Source organism: Somniosus microcephalus, chromosome 8 (assembly GCF_052327205.1).
Source record: "Somniosus microcephalus isolate GS21.2 chromosome 8, FLI_Smic_1.0, whole genome shotgun sequence".
Taxonomy (NCBI): Eukaryota; Metazoa; Chordata; class Chondrichthyes; order Squaliformes; family Somniosidae; genus Somniosus; species Somniosus microcephalus.
The window spans coordinates 42,489,534-42,509,862 of record NC_140994.1 but is presented as its reverse complement, the minus strand read 5'-3'; the positions used below and the strand labels follow the sequence as shown (position 1 = coordinate 42,509,862).

At 41.1% G+C, this 20,329-nt stretch overlaps 1 protein-coding gene across 4 annotated transcripts in view; it reads right to left on the bottom strand.

Moving 5' to 3' along the window:
* Positions 1–7,055: 7,055 nt before the first annotated feature.
* lhpp (phospholysine phosphohistidine inorganic pyrophosphate phosphatase) overlaps positions 7,056–20,329 on the bottom strand; it is a 195,936-nt gene continuing 182,662 nt past the window's right edge. For 2 of the 4 annotated variants that reach the window (XM_085994626.1, XM_085994624.1), the window contains one exon: positions 7,381–7,474. In XM_085994626.1, coding sequence (XP_085850752.1) covers positions 7,466–7,474 — 9 coding nt within the window. In that variant the 3' untranslated portion in view covers positions 7,381–7,465. Of the gene's footprint in view, positions 7,475–9,489; positions 9,542–20,329 lie in introns of all 4 variants that reach the window. The other 2 variants (XM_085994625.1, XM_085994623.1) reach the window with 2 other exon arrangements.

Here is a 20,329-nt window from a genome sequence, read left to right as displayed (position 1 = left end):
ACCAGTTCAGCAGGGCTGCTTGTACCCATGGCACTGTCTACGACTGGGGAGATGGGTGCTTCTGCTGCAGAATGGGAGTTGGCGATGAGGCTGTGCTCACAGATGGGGAGCAAGGAAGGATGCACTGGTCTCCCCTCTCTTCTACTTTAGCACCCTCATGGTGCCATGTGGGGTTGGATGTAATATGTTGCACAGTAAATCCACTGTACCAATCCACTAATGTGTTAGCCGTGGCTCAGTGGGTAGCACTCCCTCCTCTGAATCAGAAGATTGTGGCCATGAGAGGGATAATGGCGAAAGGGGTCATGGAAGTGAGGACTCCACTTAAAGCGCTTCCACTTCTCACCCACTGCCCTTTTCAGTCTGTAGCCCACATGTCTGTTTCCCGATGGCCGAGTCTGCCCCTGCAAAGGTGCAGGTGGAGCAGTCTTTGGCGGGGCCCTCACGGGCTCCAAAACCCAGAAGACATTGGCCAAGAACATCTCTCTGGGGCCACTCCACCCTCTCATCCTCATCCTGCTCCTCCTCGTCCTTATCCTCCTGTTCTATCTTACACTCAATGCCCTCTCCCCTTGTCTCCTCTGGACCAGTGGGAAGGAAAGACAACAGGTTAGAATGGTGCTGCATGTCCATCCTCAGATGCTGTCTTGGGCAGTTGGCTGCCCAGGGACAAAACAACGGCCTGTTTAACTCACCTTGCGGCACGCAGACATCGGCAACTTCAGTGCTCGCCACAGACAGGACACAGTGGTATCGTAGAATCATAGAATTATACAGCACAGGAGGTGGTAATTTGGCCCATTGTGCCTGTGCTGGCTTTTTGAAGAGGTATTCATATAGTCCAACTCCCCTGCTCTTTCCCTATAGCCCTGCAAAATTTCTCCTTTTCAAGTATATATCCAATTCTCTTTTGAAAGTTACTTCTGAATCTACTTCTACCACTCTCTCAGACAATGCACAAGATCATAACAACTCACTGCATAAAAAAGTTTCTCCTCATCTCTCCGTTCTTTTGCCAATTATCTTAAATCTGTGTCCTCTGGTTACTGACTCGCCTGACAGTGGAAACAGTTTCTCCTAATCAACTCTATCAAAACCTTTCATAATTTTGAACTGCATAATTAAATCTCCCCTTAACCTTTTCTGCTTTAAGGAGAAAAATCGCTACTTCTCCAGTCTCTCCACATAACTGAAGTCCCTCATCCCTAGAGCTAGACTCCCTCTCCTCATGGACTGCCAGTGCTTTAAGGAAGACAGAACCCCCCTCTGGTTTTCACATGCATTATGCACCAATTTACCCTACGAAGCGAAAAGAGAATATAGGAAAGGTGCCCAGTACATTGACTTGCCGTGCACCAGGTGCAGGTATCCAGGTGCCAGCTTGCTTTGAGGGTTCTGCTACTCATTTGCTGTTTTCTGAGCAGACTTTGCAAGCATTGCAATATGTCCTTGAGCGGTGACCTGAAGCTGCTTAATTAATCTCCAGCCCACTTTGAAAAGCTTGTCCTCCCTAGGCAACAGAAATTCTAGAAGTTTGTCAACTCTGAATTTGGACCTGAGTAAACAAATACATCGGAGCTTGAAAGCAGCTGCTCACCCCCTCTCAAATTCCTGCATTTAAAGGTTCATGTATCTTCCACTAACTGATCAACTATTCAGAACTAAGTTGTGTCTCACAACATTGGAGATTTTAACAAACTCTATGCTTTTAAACAGCGTGAAACAAGACCGCAACATGCTGGAAACACACAGGAAAACAGGCAACAACTGTAAAGACCGGAAAATCTATAGACTTCAGATTTTGTTCCTTTTTTTCCTTTTCGAGAGCGTGCTGAGTTTCTTACCTTGCCTGCCTTGTTCAGGTCATTGTACTTTTTGTGGCACTGGCCCCGACACGCAGCGGCAGTGAGGTGGTGCTCAGGGCTACTGCCGCCTCCTTCCACACTGCTCTGCCAACCTTGCCGGGGGTCCTGCCCCATTCCATCCCCAGGTGTTCGCGGCACCATTCAACTTCATAAGGAGGGCCCGCAGGTCCTCGTCCCCAAAGTTCAAGGTCCTCTTTTTGGATTCTTCTTGTGGCATATCTGTGGAAATGGGTATGTGCAGGTACTGGAAATTATTTTTTATAGTGTTTTACAGCAATTTGTAACTAAAATAAACCAGTTTTAAGAGATTTTCAATGATTTCAGACCAGACAAGTAAATGATCTTGGCACTTACCTCCCACTGCCAATCTCCTTGGATTGGAAAATTGCCAATGTCACTCCATTATTTAAGAAGGATGGGAGAGATAAACCAGGAGATTTTAAACCTATTAGTCTAACGTTTTTGTGGGGAAGTTATTAGAATCTGTTATTAGGGACAGAGTGGCTGAGCACTTGGAGAAATATGAACTGATCAGAGAGAGCCAGCATGGATTTGTAAAGGGCAAGTCATGCCCAAATAACCTAGTTGAATTTTTTGAGGAGGTCACTAATGTGGTAGATAATGGAATGTCTACGGATGTTATTTATATGGATTTTCAGAAGACATTCGATAAGGTTCCACACAAGAGACTGTTAGGAAAAATGGAAGCACATGAAATTGGAGGCAACTTTTTGACATGGGTCGGGAATTGGTTAGGAGGTAGGAGACAGAGACCAGGGCTAACGGGTATGTCGTCCAGTTGGCAGGATGTGATTAATGTGTCCCCCAGAGGTCTGTGCTGGGCTCAGCTTTTCACTATATTTATAAATAACTTAGATGAGACAATAGAGAGCCGTATATCCAAGTTTGCTGACGACATTAAGTGATGTGACACAGTTAGTGTAGATGGGAGCAGAAAGTTGCAAAGGGGCATTGATAGATTAAGTGAGTGGGCAAAACTGTGGCAGATGGAGTTAAACGTGGGAAAGTGCGAGGTTATCCACTTTGGACCTAAGAAAGATAGCTCAGAGTATTTTCTAAATGGTGAGAAGCTCAGAATTCTGGAGGAGCAGAGAGATTTAGGAGTCTATGTACAGAAATCACTAAAAACTAGTGGACGGGTACAAAAAATTTTTTAAAAGGCTAATTAAATCTTAGCCTTCATCTCAAGGGGGCTGGAATACAAAGTGGTGGAGGTTATGTTACAGTTGTATAAAGCTCTGGATGTAAATCCTATGTATTACATCCAGTCTGTTATACATTACGCATTTTTGTAGGCACTGGATCAATTGAGCTAATTGAAGCTATTAGCCATGAAACCACTCAAGAATAATTCCCTAGCGCACACTGGGTGACTGGGTATGAAAATACTTTGTAGGTACCAGCAGGCAGTGATCCAGAAGCTGCAAACCCTCACACTGTTACAAGACCCCCCCACCGGCTTGGAGGTGGCCTTGTTTGGATGTGTTAAGTGTTTGGGATGATGTTGTAGAAACTACGGAGAATCACTTTATCAAAATAGTAACAGGCCAACACTTCCGAATGTGCACTATGATGGGTTCTAGACGGCAGTTGAGTGTTAAGGCTCCTCAACCTTCTATTTTTAGCTGGAGCAAAAACACATTCAGGTTGTTACAAATTAAGGGATCAGCATGTTTCCAATCCAGATCTTCAAACAGTGCCCCTGTATAGATAAAAACAAATTAGATCATATACAGTAGTCTTTGGGCTGCAAATTTGCATTTGAATCTTAGGAACAGTCAGTGCAGCGGAATGACTGAGCTCTAGAGCTGTTCATGTGCCAAAATCTTAATTTGAAAAAGGGCCTGGGACAGAAAAGTGCATAATCAAACATAAACTACCATGTCATTGTACATGCAAGTGTTTTTCTCTGACTATTCCCAGCATGGGGTGTGTTATGTAGTGAAAGATCGTCAGTTGGGATTTACAGTAACTCTTGATCATTATTCTCCCTTTACACTGCATAGTTCAAAGACATTCTTAAATAACTGTGTACGGTTTTGAATGTATAAATAAAGGCTTCTGTTTAAACACTACAATTGCATTGTTTTTGTTCTAAAATATTTGTTTATTGCCATGGTACTATGCAAATCAAATGACTGTATGCATATTCAAACAGAGGACACTGACAGATCCACCACTGCTGATAAGAAAAGGCAGCGCCGTTATTTCGGCATTTAAGTATCAAATGCAGCCTTGGAAATCTCATCCTCTTGACAGCTGTCTAGCAAAACTTGGGCTAGATTCTACATATTTCCATAATTTATTCTAAACCAGAAAACGTTATGAGTGAGTTAAAGCCGTTTGATGATTGGAACTAATCAAATTACAAGGCTGTTGTTTTGTAACCTATCCATAACACTAGCTTTAGAAGAATAATGTACATTGTCCAGCTGCAGATTAAATTCCTGCAGATGGCCCTGAAATTCCACAGGGGTTCTGCCAGCCTCCCGCTGAAGTTATGATGGGAGACCCCTTGTGGATGGATAGTCTTCATTTTTTTGGAACATTATTCATATAAGGGGGGGGGGGGTGTGTAGAAGGTATTTCAGTGAAACCTACTGTGATATAAGGGAGGATTTGGCAAAGACAGTGGTAGCCAGGTTGGTGTTGCCTGTTTTTATTAATGGCTGCAGGGAAATCATCGGCCCAGGACTCTCTTGGGTGACCCATTGACTCTCAACACTTTAGCATTAGTAATAATTTCAACTTGTTTGATCTCATCATCCTGACATGCCCTATACAATTATCAGATGCCTGTGAGTAGTCACTTTCACCTGCTTGTCTTGCTCTGGTCTGCAGGTTACTTGTCTCATTCTATTCCTAATGTATCTTGTTCCACGGCATTTGTTACAAAACTGGAAAAAAAAAATCACCCATTTTGATATAAGCATTTTTTTTCTTCTTAAATTTTAGATTCTAGAAGCAGGGAAATGATCTAACAGCTTCAATAAGTCTTTGAAATGTAACTTGTGTGAAAATATAATGATTTTAAAACTGATGTGAGACTGCACAAATGTTAGAAGAAACAGTCCCCAGATATCAAACACTCACGCTAAAGGTTCACGTATCAAACAACTCATCAATGATTCCCCCGAATAGATGCTATTATGCTCAACATTGGTACTAGATTATAAACAATTAAAAAATGTGATGAATAGATGAGCTGCTGCCCTCTAACTTGACAGCAAACATACAATTCAGGTACTAAATTCAATTCTTGTCCAGCATAACTAACATGAAAAGGAGGAACATAGCAACATGTAGGTGTAGTACATGATCACCAGACATCTACTAGTAGTTAACTTGCCAGTGATACTGCTTGGCCGCTAGTTTCTCCCTGTTGGAAGCTGCCTATTCTCCACCTGGCACCTTCCTGCAGCTTGGCCAAGATTGGAAACTTGCAGGTTCGGGAAAGAGAAAATTACAATCACAAACCTAATCACGTTGCGATTCAATCTATTAGAGAACGAGCATACCACATGAGGCACCATGCAGGAGGCACCATGCAGTAGTGAACAATGCAATCAGCAAATTATTAGTGAAAGATATGCGATTATCTGAAATTATGCATAACATTGACCATATTCTTGGAGCTCCTTTTGATGGCAGCACAGCTCTGTCCTTTGTTATATTTTTTCATGTGATTTTTAGCTAGGCTAAATATTGAGAATTTAAAATAGAACTCCATTTAATGATTTCTGAGAGGAACTCTATGGCTTTAAGGGTCTGAATTTAACATAAAATACTATCAGGAGAAATCCTGTTACCCAATGGGAAGGTGACTCAACTTAGGTTATATTATTGCTCAAACAAAACCTAATCAAGGATGACTGGCTATTAACTCAGGTTTGAAAAAAGATACTGTAATCAAGTTACCACCATGAGGAAACAGCTCATTGTCTTACGAGATGGAGATTCCAAAAGGTTTTGTTTGAGGCCTGACCCAGTAAACATCTCTCCAAATAACGATGCGGCTGCTATCCACAATCTCATTCATTCAGGAGATAGAAATAATTATAATTACCACCTGTTGAGAAAGAACTGAGCTTCTTCAAAGGACAGGCACAGTGACTGGCTTGATTGACAGCTCTGTGCTCAAAGGTTTAATCGTTTGGGACAGATTTGGCAAGCTATTTGGTCATTTTGTCCGCTCTGATTTTACCCAAGACAACATCTGGTTTCAGTGATGCCAGGAAAGAGCGTCACCTCACCCATGCACAAGCAATAAACCAGGAATTCTTACAGTTTATTGGAAGAAGATAAGAACTCCAAGGATAAGTTCTCATAAACTACTTTCATTCTTTGTTGTTTTATAAGTATTTGTACAATCAGTAAGATCACAGGGGACACGGGTTCACTTATGGAAACTGCAATTAGCTGTGAATCCGGGGAGAGAGTTGAGGAAAAGCCCAATTGTAACATTCTTATTAGAATTTGCTGTGAGACAGCATGGTGTCTCATCTACAAGACAAAATAATTAAAATTCTCTGAGTACCGTTCCACCAAAAGTTCTCCCCCAATAAATTTTTTCTCCTTCTACAAACCTTCAAACCATCAATTCTGAATGTTAATTTAAACGTAACTAAAACTATAAGTTGTAGAATTACTCTGAACATTGCCAGTCCAGTTCAGCAAACTACTAGCATTTAAGATCACACCACATAAAATTACCACCGTGTAGCTTTCCTTTTATATTTAAGCTAAATATATGAAAATGAACAGACACAAATCCAAACTGTACTAATGCCACTCATTCTAGCCCAGGGACATGGGCTTTCCATGCGAGTTTGTGTGCCAAATTTGCTTTTGAGATTTGTGAATTCATCTTCCCCGGGGATTAGATTTTAACAGACTGAGCTTGTGGTTCTTTTCTCCATCACATATCAACCTTTAGAGAGGGAATATAGTTATTTTCACTGGCTAGGCAAAAGTCAAACACAGATCCAAAAGTGAAATGACCCTGCTCTGGATCGTATACTGTCACTGAGCTCATGACACCACAGTATAATAGAAATCTTCCAAATAAAATGTATACCTTCTCATTGCTTTTACCATTTGACCTGATCATGGTAAGCTGTAGGTAATGTTCAGTATGAGAAAATTCTACTGAAATGACAAACCTCAATGTTAGATTTAAATTATGTTTATTCAGAGCATCACAGTATGATTTACAGGTAATCTGATATTATTAGAGTCTACATAACTGTACATAAGTGCATCATTTAGGTATGTGTTAATAGTAAACCAACTTACAACAATTCTTTAATCCAGTATTTACTGCTTTGTAACATTCACCAAATCCTAAAGAGCAGTGCTAATTCTGAGAGGCCATGTAACCTTATGGGTTACTCCCCATCTTAGCAGCCAGAGAGTAAATGAATTTGTAGATTTCTAATGACTTCACATTCTTTGTTCATCACCAGATGTTTCTTGGATACCAGTGTTCAAGTTACTAATGTAGATGTTCGAGAAGGATTTTGACTGCTTGTGCTAAATTGTCCACACACCCATCTGCCTTGACCGTTGGGTGCTGTTCATCACAGGGTCTGCAAATAAAGTCACATAAAAATAATTCATTGACTTCACATCCCTTCAACAATGACCTATTAGGCTTATATGGTTAATCATATATTATATTCAGCATCCAAAATGGGCTATACTTGTTGATGGAGGTAGATCACAGTTAAGAATGGTAAAGGCATAACTTACCAAAGACAGTTTTACAGCAAATACCATTATTTCTTTTCATTTGTTCATGAGGAAGTAAACTCTACCCCCAAATGAAATGTTACTATCCCTAGACTATGTAGCAAATGTTGTGAGATCTTTCTCCCAGGACTACGCCAATATGGTTCTGAGCCAGCTACTAGAAGCCATGCAAGAGCTGCTCTAAGATGACTCTTCTGATGTTGCCTCTTCCTTCCCTCTCTTCTCCCCCAGAACAGGGAAGCACCTGCTCTCCAGTCAACCTTTTTTTAAACAGCAACTGAAATTGGGAAGTCAGCAGCATGATGAAATCGCAAGCACAAATCTACATCAATAGTGCCGCGTGTCAGTGCTCCGACACTCTGCTATTGTACGCCACCTGCAATTTAGAAAAATACAAAAGCACACAAGATGTTATGATACCAGTGTATTCTCCACATATGCAAAGGTCTGGGACAACTTGTCTCCATGTTCGCTCAGCCTGAACTAGCTGTTTGATGTGGGGAGATCTAAAGGTGAGGCAGAGGGCAGGGGAAATGAAAGAACACAAAAAAAATGTGGTTTCACATTGAGCACTATGGCAGGTGTTTGTTAGTGGAAGCAACTATTGCCTTAAAAAGGGCAAGTGATAGTGCAGGTTTAGCATCTCTTTGTCACTTAAAAAAAAAAAGAATTTGTTTACATTTTCCAGTCTGGTGTGGCAGAAAGCAAGAGAATTGCATGCCTGTTCCATGAAGGACAAACAATGGTACACAGGGTCCAAAGCTTTGCGAATAACTTTCAGCCATTACTACAAGTAGTGGTCTTCACACCGCTAGTGCTCGAGATCTAGACACTCCTGTATAAGTGGCACTAAACACAGAGCTTTACCTTGCACTTCAGATGCTAAAATGTATGAAGTTTCATTCTCCAGTTTTTTAAAAACCAAAGACGTACAAAACATAATTCACGGTAAATGGGCAGAAAATCTAGCTTTAATTACTGAGCAGAACTGTTAGTAAGGACAATTTCAAAAAATCATGGAAACATCCTTTATGGAATGAAGCCTTAGAAATAGAATTCAACCTACTCCTTAGCTGAATACCACACTCAAGAGCTTACAACAATACAAATTTTTGTACATCGTAATCTACAATGGATTGTACAGTAAATACATTATTTTGAGCACACTGCTGACTTAGTTGCACCACTCCAGTGCATTGAACTGTGTAGGCACAGTAAGTGCTGTCGGTTTGGTTCGACAACAAAAAATAACAGAAAGTCACAGTTTCGAGAAAACCAGCCAGATGGTAAAGGGAACCACAAATTGATACTATCTCAGATAATAAAGCCTCTTCATACTTCCTTAAACAGCGAAATCTCAGATTAACATACAGTCTTACAAGCAGCACCATCTGTACACATCATTACCAAATATCAGATGAGAGAGTCTGGAATGGATTACCAGTCAGCAACACATTGGAAGAGTTGAGGTAACATTGCACGCCCCAAGAACCAGCATCACACCACTTTCATACTAAATAGTTACACAACCAATTCCATTTGGAAAACAAATGCAGTGCCCATTTTGCACCACCTTTTACTGTACAATTTATTGGCCAACAGGACAGATGCGCAACCAGACCTCTGACAATGCCAGCCATTTGACAAGCGCTACCACCCTGTAGGAAGTGCCTGTTCTTCAAAGTCAAAGTAGGACATTTTCTGTAAGGAACCACAAATGCAAACTCCCGGCCTGCTTTTTTGTGGCACTGCATTTTGGTGCACCAACCTTCAGCACCACTGAACTGCCATATTTAGGGTTGCCAACTCTGGTTGGATGCATTCCTGGAGATTTTATCACACGAGCTCTCACCTTCAATTGCTCTGCCCAGTCAAACAGCCTTCTTTTCCCATCTCCAATAGTTCTATAAGTAATAAGCAAAAGTGTTCAAAGAACCGATAATGTTTCACCCAGGTTGCTCGCAGTAGTATCCAGGAGATTAATCTTTAATTCCTGGAGACTCCAGGGCAACCCTGGAGGGTTGGCAACCTTAGCCATAATTCAATTTTACAGACCAGTAATTGGTCAGGGGGGAATTTAAAGAAAGATCAGAAATCAGAGATCTTGCGAAGACTAATTGCAATGTATGTATGTCACACCTCGCCAGCATCCCTGTCTCACACATGCACGATTTACATAGGCACACTGGACCCACTGCAGATCCAGTGTCAAGTCTGGGCTACCTGGAATCAAACCACCTCCAGGAAAGACAAAATGCATTTCAAATTTAGCTATCTCTTACTGCATTAGAGGAAGGAAAATCATACTGCTTGGACAGAACAAAGAAACTACTCCAGGGCAGACTGCTTGCTCACTGTAGTAATCCTTGGTCTATAAATGGCTCACGTCTGTTATCAGCACATTTCCCCCCCCCCCAACCACTGCATGCAAATAGATAATGCTGTTCGTGCAATATCTTACCACACCTGTACTTACAGCACCTGCACTGTGTTAATATACAACATACCTTACTTGACTTAGTTAAACCTAATCCTTTGTTTCCTGCTCGCCAACCGACTTTCTATCCAGGCTGCTATATTTTCTCTTAATCTATTCACCTGAATGTTTGTAACAAACCTCCCGAGGCACACTTTATCAAATGCCTTCTGAAAATACATATACAATAAATTTACTGCATTCCCTTTATCTACACAATCAGTCACTTCAAAAAATCCTAATTTGTGAAACACAACTTGCCTTTAACACTGCCATGCTGGCTGTCCTTCACTAACCCATGCATCTCTAAATGCTCACTAATTTGTACTCAAATTATAGATTCTAAGAATTTGCCCACAAATGACATTGGACTAACTGATCTATAATGACCTGATCCACCCTTCTCTCACTTCTGGAGGGTTGTTACGTTGACTGCCCTCTCGTCCCCTAGCTCAAGAGCATTCGTAATAAGGTGGATGAATTAGCTGCGCAAATAGAGGTAAATGACTATGATTTGATTGGGATTACGGAAACATGCCTCCAGGGTGGCCAAGGCTGGGAACTCAACATCCAGGGGTATTCAATATTCAGGAAAGATAGGCAAAAAGGAAAGGGAGGTGGGGTAGCATTGCTGGTTAAAGAGGGGATTAACACAATTGTAAGGAAGGATATTAGTTCTGATGATGTGGAATCTGTATGGGTAGAATTGAGAAATACCAAGGGGCAGAAAACGTTAGTGGGAGTAGTATATAGACCTCCAAACAGTAATGCGGATGTTGGGGATGGCATTAAAAGGGAAATTAGAGAAGCGTGCAATAAGGGCACAGCAGTCATCATGGGTGACTTTAATTTACATATAGATTGGGCTAACCAAATTAGTAACAATACTGTGGAGGAGGAATTCCTGGAGTGTTTACGGGATGGTTTCCTGGACCAATATATCGAGGAACCAACTAGAGATCAGGCCATCTTAGACTGGGTATTATGTAATGAGAAAGGATTAATTAGCAATCTTGTTGTACGAGACCCCTTGGGGAGGAGTGATCATAATATGATAGAATTCTTCATTAAGATGGAGAGTGAAGTAGTTGACTCAGAGACTAGGATCCTGAATTTAAATAAAGGAAACTATGATGGTATGAGGCACGAGTTGGGTAGGATTGATTGGGGAATGTCACTCAAAGGGTTGACGGTGGATAGGCAATGGCAAATAGTCAAAGACCGCATGGATGAACTACAGAATTTGTTCATCCCAGTTTGGCATAAAAATAAAACAAAAAAGGTGACTCAACCGTGGCTAACAAGGGAAATTAGGGATAGCATAAGATCCAAGGAGAGGACATATAAATTGACCAGAAAAAGCAGTAAACTTGAGGATTGGGAGCAGTTTAGGATTCAACAAAGGAGGACAAAGGGATTAATTAAGAAGGGGAAAATAGAATATGAGAGTAAGCTTGCTTTGGAACATAAAAACTGACTGTAAAAACTTTTATAGATATGTGAAGAGAAAAAGATTGGTGAAGTCAAGCATAGGTCCCTTGCAGTCAGAATCAGGGGAATTTATAATGGGGAACAAAGAAATGGCATCCAATTAAATACATATTTTGGTTCTGTCTTCACAAAGGAGGACACAAATAACCTCCCAGAGATGACAGGGAATATAGGGTCTGATGAAAGGGAGGAACTAAAAGAAATCAGTATTTGTAGGGAAATGGTGTTAGGGAAATTGACGGGATTGAAGGCCGATAAATCCCCAGGGCCTGATAATCTACATCTTAGGGTACTTAAGGAAGTGGCCCTAGAAATAGTAGATGCATTGCTGATCATCTTCCAACAGTCGATGGAATCTGGAACAGTACCCATGGATTGGAGGGTAGCTAATGTTACCCCACTATTCAAAAAAGGTGGTAGAGAGAAAACGGGGAATTACAGACATCGGTAAGCCTGACATCAGTAGTGGGGAAAATGCTAGAGTCCATTATAAAAGATGTAATAGCAGAGCACTTGGAAAACAGTGACAGGATCAGACAAAGTCAACATGGATTTACAAAAGGTAAATCGTGCTTGACTAATCTACTGGAATTTTTTGAGGATGTAACTGGTAAAATAGATAAGGCAGAACCAGTGGATGTGGTGTATTTGGACTTTCAAAAGGCCTTCGATAAAGTCCCGCATAAGAGATTAGCGTATAAAGTTAAGGCACATGTGATTGGGGGCAAGGTATTGACTTGGATAGAGAACTGGTTGGCAGACAGAAAGCAAAGAGTTGGAATAAACGGGTCTTTTTCCGAGTGGCAGGCAGTGACTAGTGGGGTACCGCAGGGATCAGTCCTTGGACCCCAGCTATTCACAATATATATTAATGATCTAGACAAGGGAACTAGATGTAATATCTCCAAGTTTGCAGACGACACAAAGCTGGGTGGGCGTGTGTGCTGTGAGGAGGATGCCGAAAAACTCCAGGATGGTTTGGACAGGTTGGGTGATTGGGCAGAAGCATGGCAGATGCAATATAACGTGGATAAATGCGAGGTTATCCACTTTGGTGTCAAAAACAGGAAGGCAGATTATTATCTGAATGGCAATAGATTGGGAGAAGGGGAAGTGCAATGAGACCTGGGTGTCCTTGTGCACCAGTCGCTGAAGGTAAGCATGCAGGTGCAGCAGGCGATTAAGAAGGCAAATGGTATGCTGGCCTTCGTAGCAAGAGGGTTTGAGTACAGGAACAAGGATGTCTTGCTGCAGTTGTACAGGGCCTTGGTGAGACCACACCTTCTTGAGTATTGTGTGCAGTTTTGGTCGCCTTATCTGAGGAAGGATGTTCTTGCCATGGAGGGAGTTCAGCGAAGATTCACCAGACTGATACCTGGAATGGCAGGAATGACGTATGAGGAGAGATTGGATCGATTGGGCTTGTACTCACTGGAGTTTAGAAGAATGAGAGGGGATCTCATTGAAACATAAAATTCTGACAGGACTGGAGAGACTAGATGCAGGAAGGATGTTCCCGATGGTCAGGGAGTCCAGAATAAGGGGTCACAGTCTAAGGATAAGGGGTAAGCCATTTAGGACAGAAATGAGGAGGAATTTCTTCACCCAGAGAGAGTGGTGAACCTGTGGAATTCTCTACCACAGAAGACAGTTGAGGCCAATTCATTAAATATATTCAAGAAGGAGTTGGATATATTTCTTAAGTCTAAAGGGATCAAGGGATATGGGGAGAAAGCAGAGACAGGGTACTGAATTTGGATGATCAGCCATGATCGCATTGAATGGCGGAGCAGGCTTGAGGGGCCGAATGGCCTACTCCTGCTCCTATCTTCTATGTTTCTATGTTTCAACTTGGGTATTTAAGGAGGATTGAAAAATTGTGGTTAGTTCCTTTGCCATCTCTTTTCTGACTTCCTTCAACAGCCTTGGACGCATGTCATCAGGATCTGGTGACATATCTACTTTGAGTTTGGCTACTTGGTTCCATAACCGATCTCTTTTCTACAGTTGTCTCTAACTGTTCCACATGCTCCTCCAGTACACCTAAATTCTCATTTCCATCATTTGGAAAAACATGTAAAACATTTAATATCTTCAATGTACTTTCATCCTCCAAAACTAGATTCTCCCCTCATCCTATCCTCTCTAACTATTCTCAGTTTCTATATGCTTTATAATATAAAAGGAAATAAGGACTATTATCTACTAGTCTTTTTACAAATTCCTTTTAGCTCTTCTAATTTCCTTTTTCACCTCCCCAATACACTTTCTATATTTCTCCATTATTTTTAGTATTGCTAGCCCTAATTTTAAACATATTTTAAGTTTAGGTTCAATTTTAATCTCTACTTAGCCAAGGAATTCCATACATTGATGTACCCCATTTTCACTTTATAGGAATATATTTATTTTGTACATTATTCATTTAATATTTGAAGATTCCACATGGCTGATCCTTCACCCTGTTTGCTAACTTTTTTGCCCAGTTTATTTGGGTCAGATCTCACAGAACCTTGCCCTTTTCTGGTCTAGTATCTTAATTTTTGACACTTCATTATCCTTTCCATTTTCACATTGAACCAAACTATGTTGTGGTCACTATTTCCCAATTGTTCTCTTCTCATCAATTAGTTGCCACACTTTCTTTTCTGTTGGACAAAGGTGTAGGGAACTGTCTAAACCCCATATCCGCTTCATCAGAAAGACAGCTTACTTCCATCTCTACAACACTGCCCATTTCTGTCACTACTTCGCAAATTGCGCAAATTGGCTGCCGCGTTTCCCACATTACAACAGTGACTACACTTCAAAACTACTTCATTGGCTGTAAAGCACTTTGGGACGTCCTGAGGTTGTGAAAGCCGCTATAGAAATACAAGTCTTTCTTTTTCTTTCTCTTCGCACCCTCTGCCACTGAAACCTCTATGCATGCCATTGTAACTGCCAGACTTGACTACTCCAATGTTCTCCTGGCTGGTTTCCCATCCCCCATACATTACCTTGATTCAGTCTATCTTGGGATAGTTAAATCATCCAATATTATTGCCCCATTCTTATAGATCTCTAAACTGTCCACAAATCTCCCCCTCTACCTGTGCTCCACTGTTTGATGGTCCGTAATACAAAATGAGAATTCTACCATTTCCTTCCTGTTCCTAAATCTATCCATATCCAATCTGTCCAGCATTCTTATGTTCTAGCACTGTGATAAAGGCCTTAGTAATACCGTTATCCGACCCCGTTCTCTCTCTCTTTTGAAAATATTATAACCAGGAATATCAAGTTTCTAGTCTTGCCCAAAGCTAAACCACATCTATTTTAAGAACTGTATCATACCACTTCATAGTTAATAATGCTTCAAACTTTCCAAATTTGTATTGAATGCTTTGTGCATTCACATACTTACCATTCAATCCTGGCTCCAATGTATTTAACAATCTTACTATTTAATTCCCAATCCTTCAGATCTGTCCTTTTACATTTCTGAATTTTATTTCCCCTTTCAGACACCCCTTGCTCTTATTCATTCCTGAAAACTCCCTCATCTTGTTTCTTCCATCCCCCTTACCATATTAGGTTAAATCCACCCCCATAGCTAATCTCCCAGGGAGGACACTGATCCCAGCCCTGTTCAGGTGACTCCTATCCATCCTGTACAGGCTATTCTTATTCCAGAAATTAAATTAAATGGAAGATTTTCTTTTAATCAAAATGGACTGGAATAAGATAGAAGTTTGCAGTCAAAACAATGAGTGGTACTTAAAGCATTCGGGACTGTTTTTTTAAGAAGCATGTTGCATGCCCAACAAAAAAGGGATACAGCGCTAGATCTGGTTCTGGATCAGTGACCAGAAGATAGGAGTACACTGAGAAATGGTTAACCATTGTCTAATTGGTGCACATTGCAAACAGATAAAGAGAAAGGAGTCTAAGCTAAATGTCTAAGTCTGTAATCTAGCTAATTTCAGTGGAATGAAAGGCAATTGAGCTCAGACTAAATGGTTGGGGGAAAAAATGACATATTGGGCCATAATTTGCTGTAGCAGGACATGTTAGGCTTGCCCGCGCACATTTAGGTTTTGAAATTTTTTGTGTGGGAAGTTGCTGAAAGTGTGAGCTGATAACGGTGCAGCGAGGGAAACAGGGCATCTGGGACTTGAGTGAACAGAGCAAGCAACTGTGTATCTCCTTAACCAATCAGATTGAAGCATTGTGAAATTAACAGTGTAAGGACTGAGAAGGAAGTGTAAATTAGAGTGAGTGAATTCAATGTCAAATCAGGTACAGAAAGAGAAATAGAGAGGGAAAGAAAGATTGGATTAAGAGAGAGAAAAAAGACAAAATGGAAAAGTTAAAAAAATTAATTTAAAATTTTACATTTTTAAAATCTCCAACAACAATTAAAACCTGAAGACACATTTGTAATAGTTAATTTTCAGTGCCAAAGATGTTGATTGTAATGAACACTAAGCACGCCATTAAAAGGGTACTCAGAATTGAAATGATTTGACTTAACTTTCTCTGACGTGTTTAGTTTACTGCAGAAATACAGCAACTTCACACCATTCAATGCAAATATTTTGACTGGGAGTAAGGGAATACAAAGACAAAAGTTTTAAGGATAAATAAAGAGGGGTTAGAGCAATAATGGAGATGTGTGTTCTAGAGACATACAATAAATATGGAGGGATAATAAGTAAGAAAGCTACAAGAAATATGAAAAAAGGAAGCAAATAGAGAAATTAGGAAAACTAAAAGAACATAAGAAATAGGAGCAGGAATAGGCCACTTGGCCCCTCAAGCCTGCTCCGCCATTCAATATGATCATGGCTGATCTTGGGCTCAAAGCCACTTCCCTGCCCGCTCCCCATAACCCTTCACTCCCTTATCTTGCGAAAATCTGTCTATCTCCACCTTAAATGTATTTAATGACCCAGCATCCACGGCTCTCTGGGGCAGAGAATTCCACAGATTTACGACCCTCAGAGAAGAAATTCCTCCTCATCTCAGTTCTAAAAGGGTGACCCTTTATTCTGAAAATATGTCCCCGAGTTCTAGATTTCCCCACGAGGAGAAACATCCTCTCTGCATCTACCTTGTCGAGCCCCCTCAGTATCTTATATGTTTCAATAAGATCACCTCTCATTCTTCTAAATTCCAATGAGTATAGGCCCAATCTGCTCAACCTTTCTTCATAAGTCAACCCCCTCATCTCAGGAATCAACCGAGTGAATTGTCTCTGAACTGCCTCCAATGCAAGTATATCCTTCCTTAAATAAGGAGACCAAAACTGTACGCAGTACTAAAGGCGTGGTCTCACCAATACACTGTACAGTTGTAGCAGGACTTCCCTGCTTTTATACTCCAGCCCCCTTGCAATAAAGGCCAACATTCCATTTGCCTTTTTGATTACTTGCTGTAATATTAAAGATGACTGGCAGTCAACATTAATGAAACGGTAAGGGATTTTATAAGTGCATATAAAGTATAAGGACAACGAAAGAGGTAGACCACAAAGACAAAGGGGGTCATCTTGCACTTGAGAGTGAAGGAATGGCAGAGATGTTCAATACATATGTTTCATCAGCTTTTACAAAGGAGTGCAAATGTAGGACTGTAAGTGCACCCAAGGAGAATGTGGAAGAGCCACTACTGGTGATAAGTATTCAAAAGGGTACTGTCACCAGACCCAGCTAGTATACATCACAGAATACAGAAAGAGGCAGGAGAGGAAACAATGGAGGAACTAACCATAATTTTTCCAAAAATCCTGAGTTCATGGAAAAAGTCACCAAACACAGCACAGAATGGATTCTGGAAACTAGATAGCCCTGAACATTCTTTTGGCAGCAGACAATATACTTGTTTAGAAGAAGAGTGCCAGAATCTGTCAAAGGGTTTTGAGATATCAAAGACAGATGCTTCATTGTTTTAGAGCAGAATTCCAGAGGTGGATAACTGAGAATAAAGGTTTGGGTCTAGCCCATGACCAAAGTTATGGATAATTTGAGAAACTTCAATGCTGTGGAATAAGATTTTCCATTCTGGGCAATTGTTAGCATCATGCACGTTCAGCTAGGTATGGGTCAGATGCATGGTACCATGCTCTTTAGTTTCCTTAAGTAATACATTTAAACCTAACTGCAGAACGGCAGTGTGACATTTTAATTCTCAGAGGAGTATGCCAACATGCTTTTTGTGTTAGGCTGAATGCTATGCAGAACTACTCAAAATTATGTAACCATACATGAGGAAACCTTATGTAGTTCACCGAATCCCTACCTAAATATCCAGACTGGAGCAGTGATCAGAGCACAGGGCAAGCCTAGCTCGACATCTGGCGTTATCTGTGGCATCGGACCTTTGCTGCAATCAGTGTCCTAACTTGCTGCATCTGTAACCTGGTGTGGGAGTCAACCTCTACAGCTGGACTGCAGTCCCTGGATCTGCCTCTCTGTGGCACATGGCCAGCCCCAAAAAGAAACAGACTTAAAAAAAAGGCACTTAGCCCCAACTTGCAAGCTTTTGTAGAATTTTATTAGGCACCGCCTGCTTTCCAGCAGGGGAGGCCTCGTGGCTGGTGAGACTTAGTGGGGAGGTGGGAGAGAAAATAAAAGAGGGGAGAATGGCAATAGTGTTGGGCGTCATTCATCAGGCAGCCTGTACCTCTCTTTCTGTTTTGCGACTTTCTGGCTCAGCTGAAAATTTTTAATGAAAGGGGAGGATGGAGGAGGCGGCAAGAAATACACAAACCGCCTGGGAGGGAGAGAAGAGGCCAGGGCCCGATCCCTGACCTACTGGGGCCAGGTCCAGCATTTGAGAAAGGAGACGTTCATTTCTTCATTTCAAGCAACGTGAATTCAGGTCTCAGAGCTGAAAAGACAATATTCTAACTCTCACTGCCAGTCAGCAATATTTGCTTAAACTGCAAAAAACGCACATCAGTGGAATTACAAGCCTGCTCTCTGGGATTCTGAATGGTAATGGCCTGTGTAGAGAAAAGTCTGCCGAGCGAGCACACATTCCTTCATCTCTGTCACCAAAAGGAAGATTTAGTTTGTGGCCGACATGGATTTGCCATGGCTGAAAACAGAGACAAATCTACTACCGTCTGCCCATCAAGAAGTAACACCTACTGGCTCCTAAATCCTAAGTGCGATACAACAAAACGGCAATATATCTGAACACAAAGAGCTCATTTGTACAAAGAAATGTCACATACGAGTGAAATAGGAGGACACCACATACAGAGCTGAGATCATAGCCACATTCACAGCAGTGTGCAGCTTCGTCAGTTTTAGTCGCAGGCCAAAATAAGCTTTCCAAAAGCTTTTATTCACAGAAAGATGTCTACTGCATTTCAATTCACTGCACCACAGCATTTCAATTCTTTGAAAGTATAACTGTCCAATCAGCCTTTAACTGGATTTACTTTATGTTCTAGGTGTTTGTGAAGAATAAATTTCAACCTACGATGATGGTGTTTTCCATCCTGACCAACACATTCCATACAGTATATTTAACAGAATGGCACAATGCCCAGCTTTGTCCTGGAGTCCAAGGTATTTGTGCCTGCACTCAATCATGGACTGTTTAAAGACAGATCAGTCACACCATGATGGTGAGCCTCACAAAAGTCAAATTAAAATGGACTGGCACTTTGAGAACGAAGAGATATCAGATGAATGGAATATGTCAAGCTTTTCAAAACTAAAACAGGAGCCCTTCGTCCAAACCTGGCTATTATGCCAATTTAAACAATTGGTTGAAAACTGTTTGGACAATAAAAATCTAAGTTGAAAAGAAAAATTGGGGAATATTGCAGAATAACTCATGCCCGACGACATTTTCCCACTCGAATTGCTAAGAAAAATCAAGTTTTACAAATGCTTTAGGTTAGGTGTGTGGTTTGTGAGCCGCTGGCAAAATTTAGGTAGATTGGAGATTAAGTTTGTCATTTTATGTACTGCATCTGCATCTGTTTCTAATTACTTCGGGGTTATTCTGTTGTGATGAGAAATAGTGTACTTAGTTACTTCAACATTGATAAGTTCGGAAGCACATATATATGTCTGCAGCAAAAATAAATCATTAAATTGGGAACAATGCAAACTACCACAAGGAGGGTAGATGTGAGACAAGTTTGTATCATCTTACTGCTGCTCTATGATTGGCTGCAGAGGACTGAACCCTGAACCCGAGATGGAGCTTAAGGTGAAATTAATAACTCGGATTTAGGACCCTCCGGTCTGGAGTCTAACACTATTACCAGAAGTACCAGGTTGACTTGTGATTTTTTTTTTGCAGGGGAGCTGTAAAGAACAAGACACCTTGCTGCTGTCCTGGGCAGAAATGCTTCAAAATATCAGAAATGTGGACAAAGCTTTGAAAAAAGAATTTTTCAATCAATCCAGGTTATTTCATAAATAGTTGCTCTTTGCGGACAAGTATTTGTAAATTAATTTGCCATTACTGGATAAAACAAATTGCCATTGGGCAGATGCAACAGTCGGGTCATGACATATCATGTAGGTTCACGAACTTGAGGGACGAAGGGAGTGCCAGGATGCAGATTCAGTCTCCTGGCCAGCTCAGAATGGCAATGGAAACTTAAGAGTAGATGGTCCACCAGGTTGGCAGAGCTGTCAACCGGTGAGATTGTGTTAGAATATTTTAAAGTGGTTTTAATAGTCAACGTATCCCAGCATACTTTGCTTTAGCATTT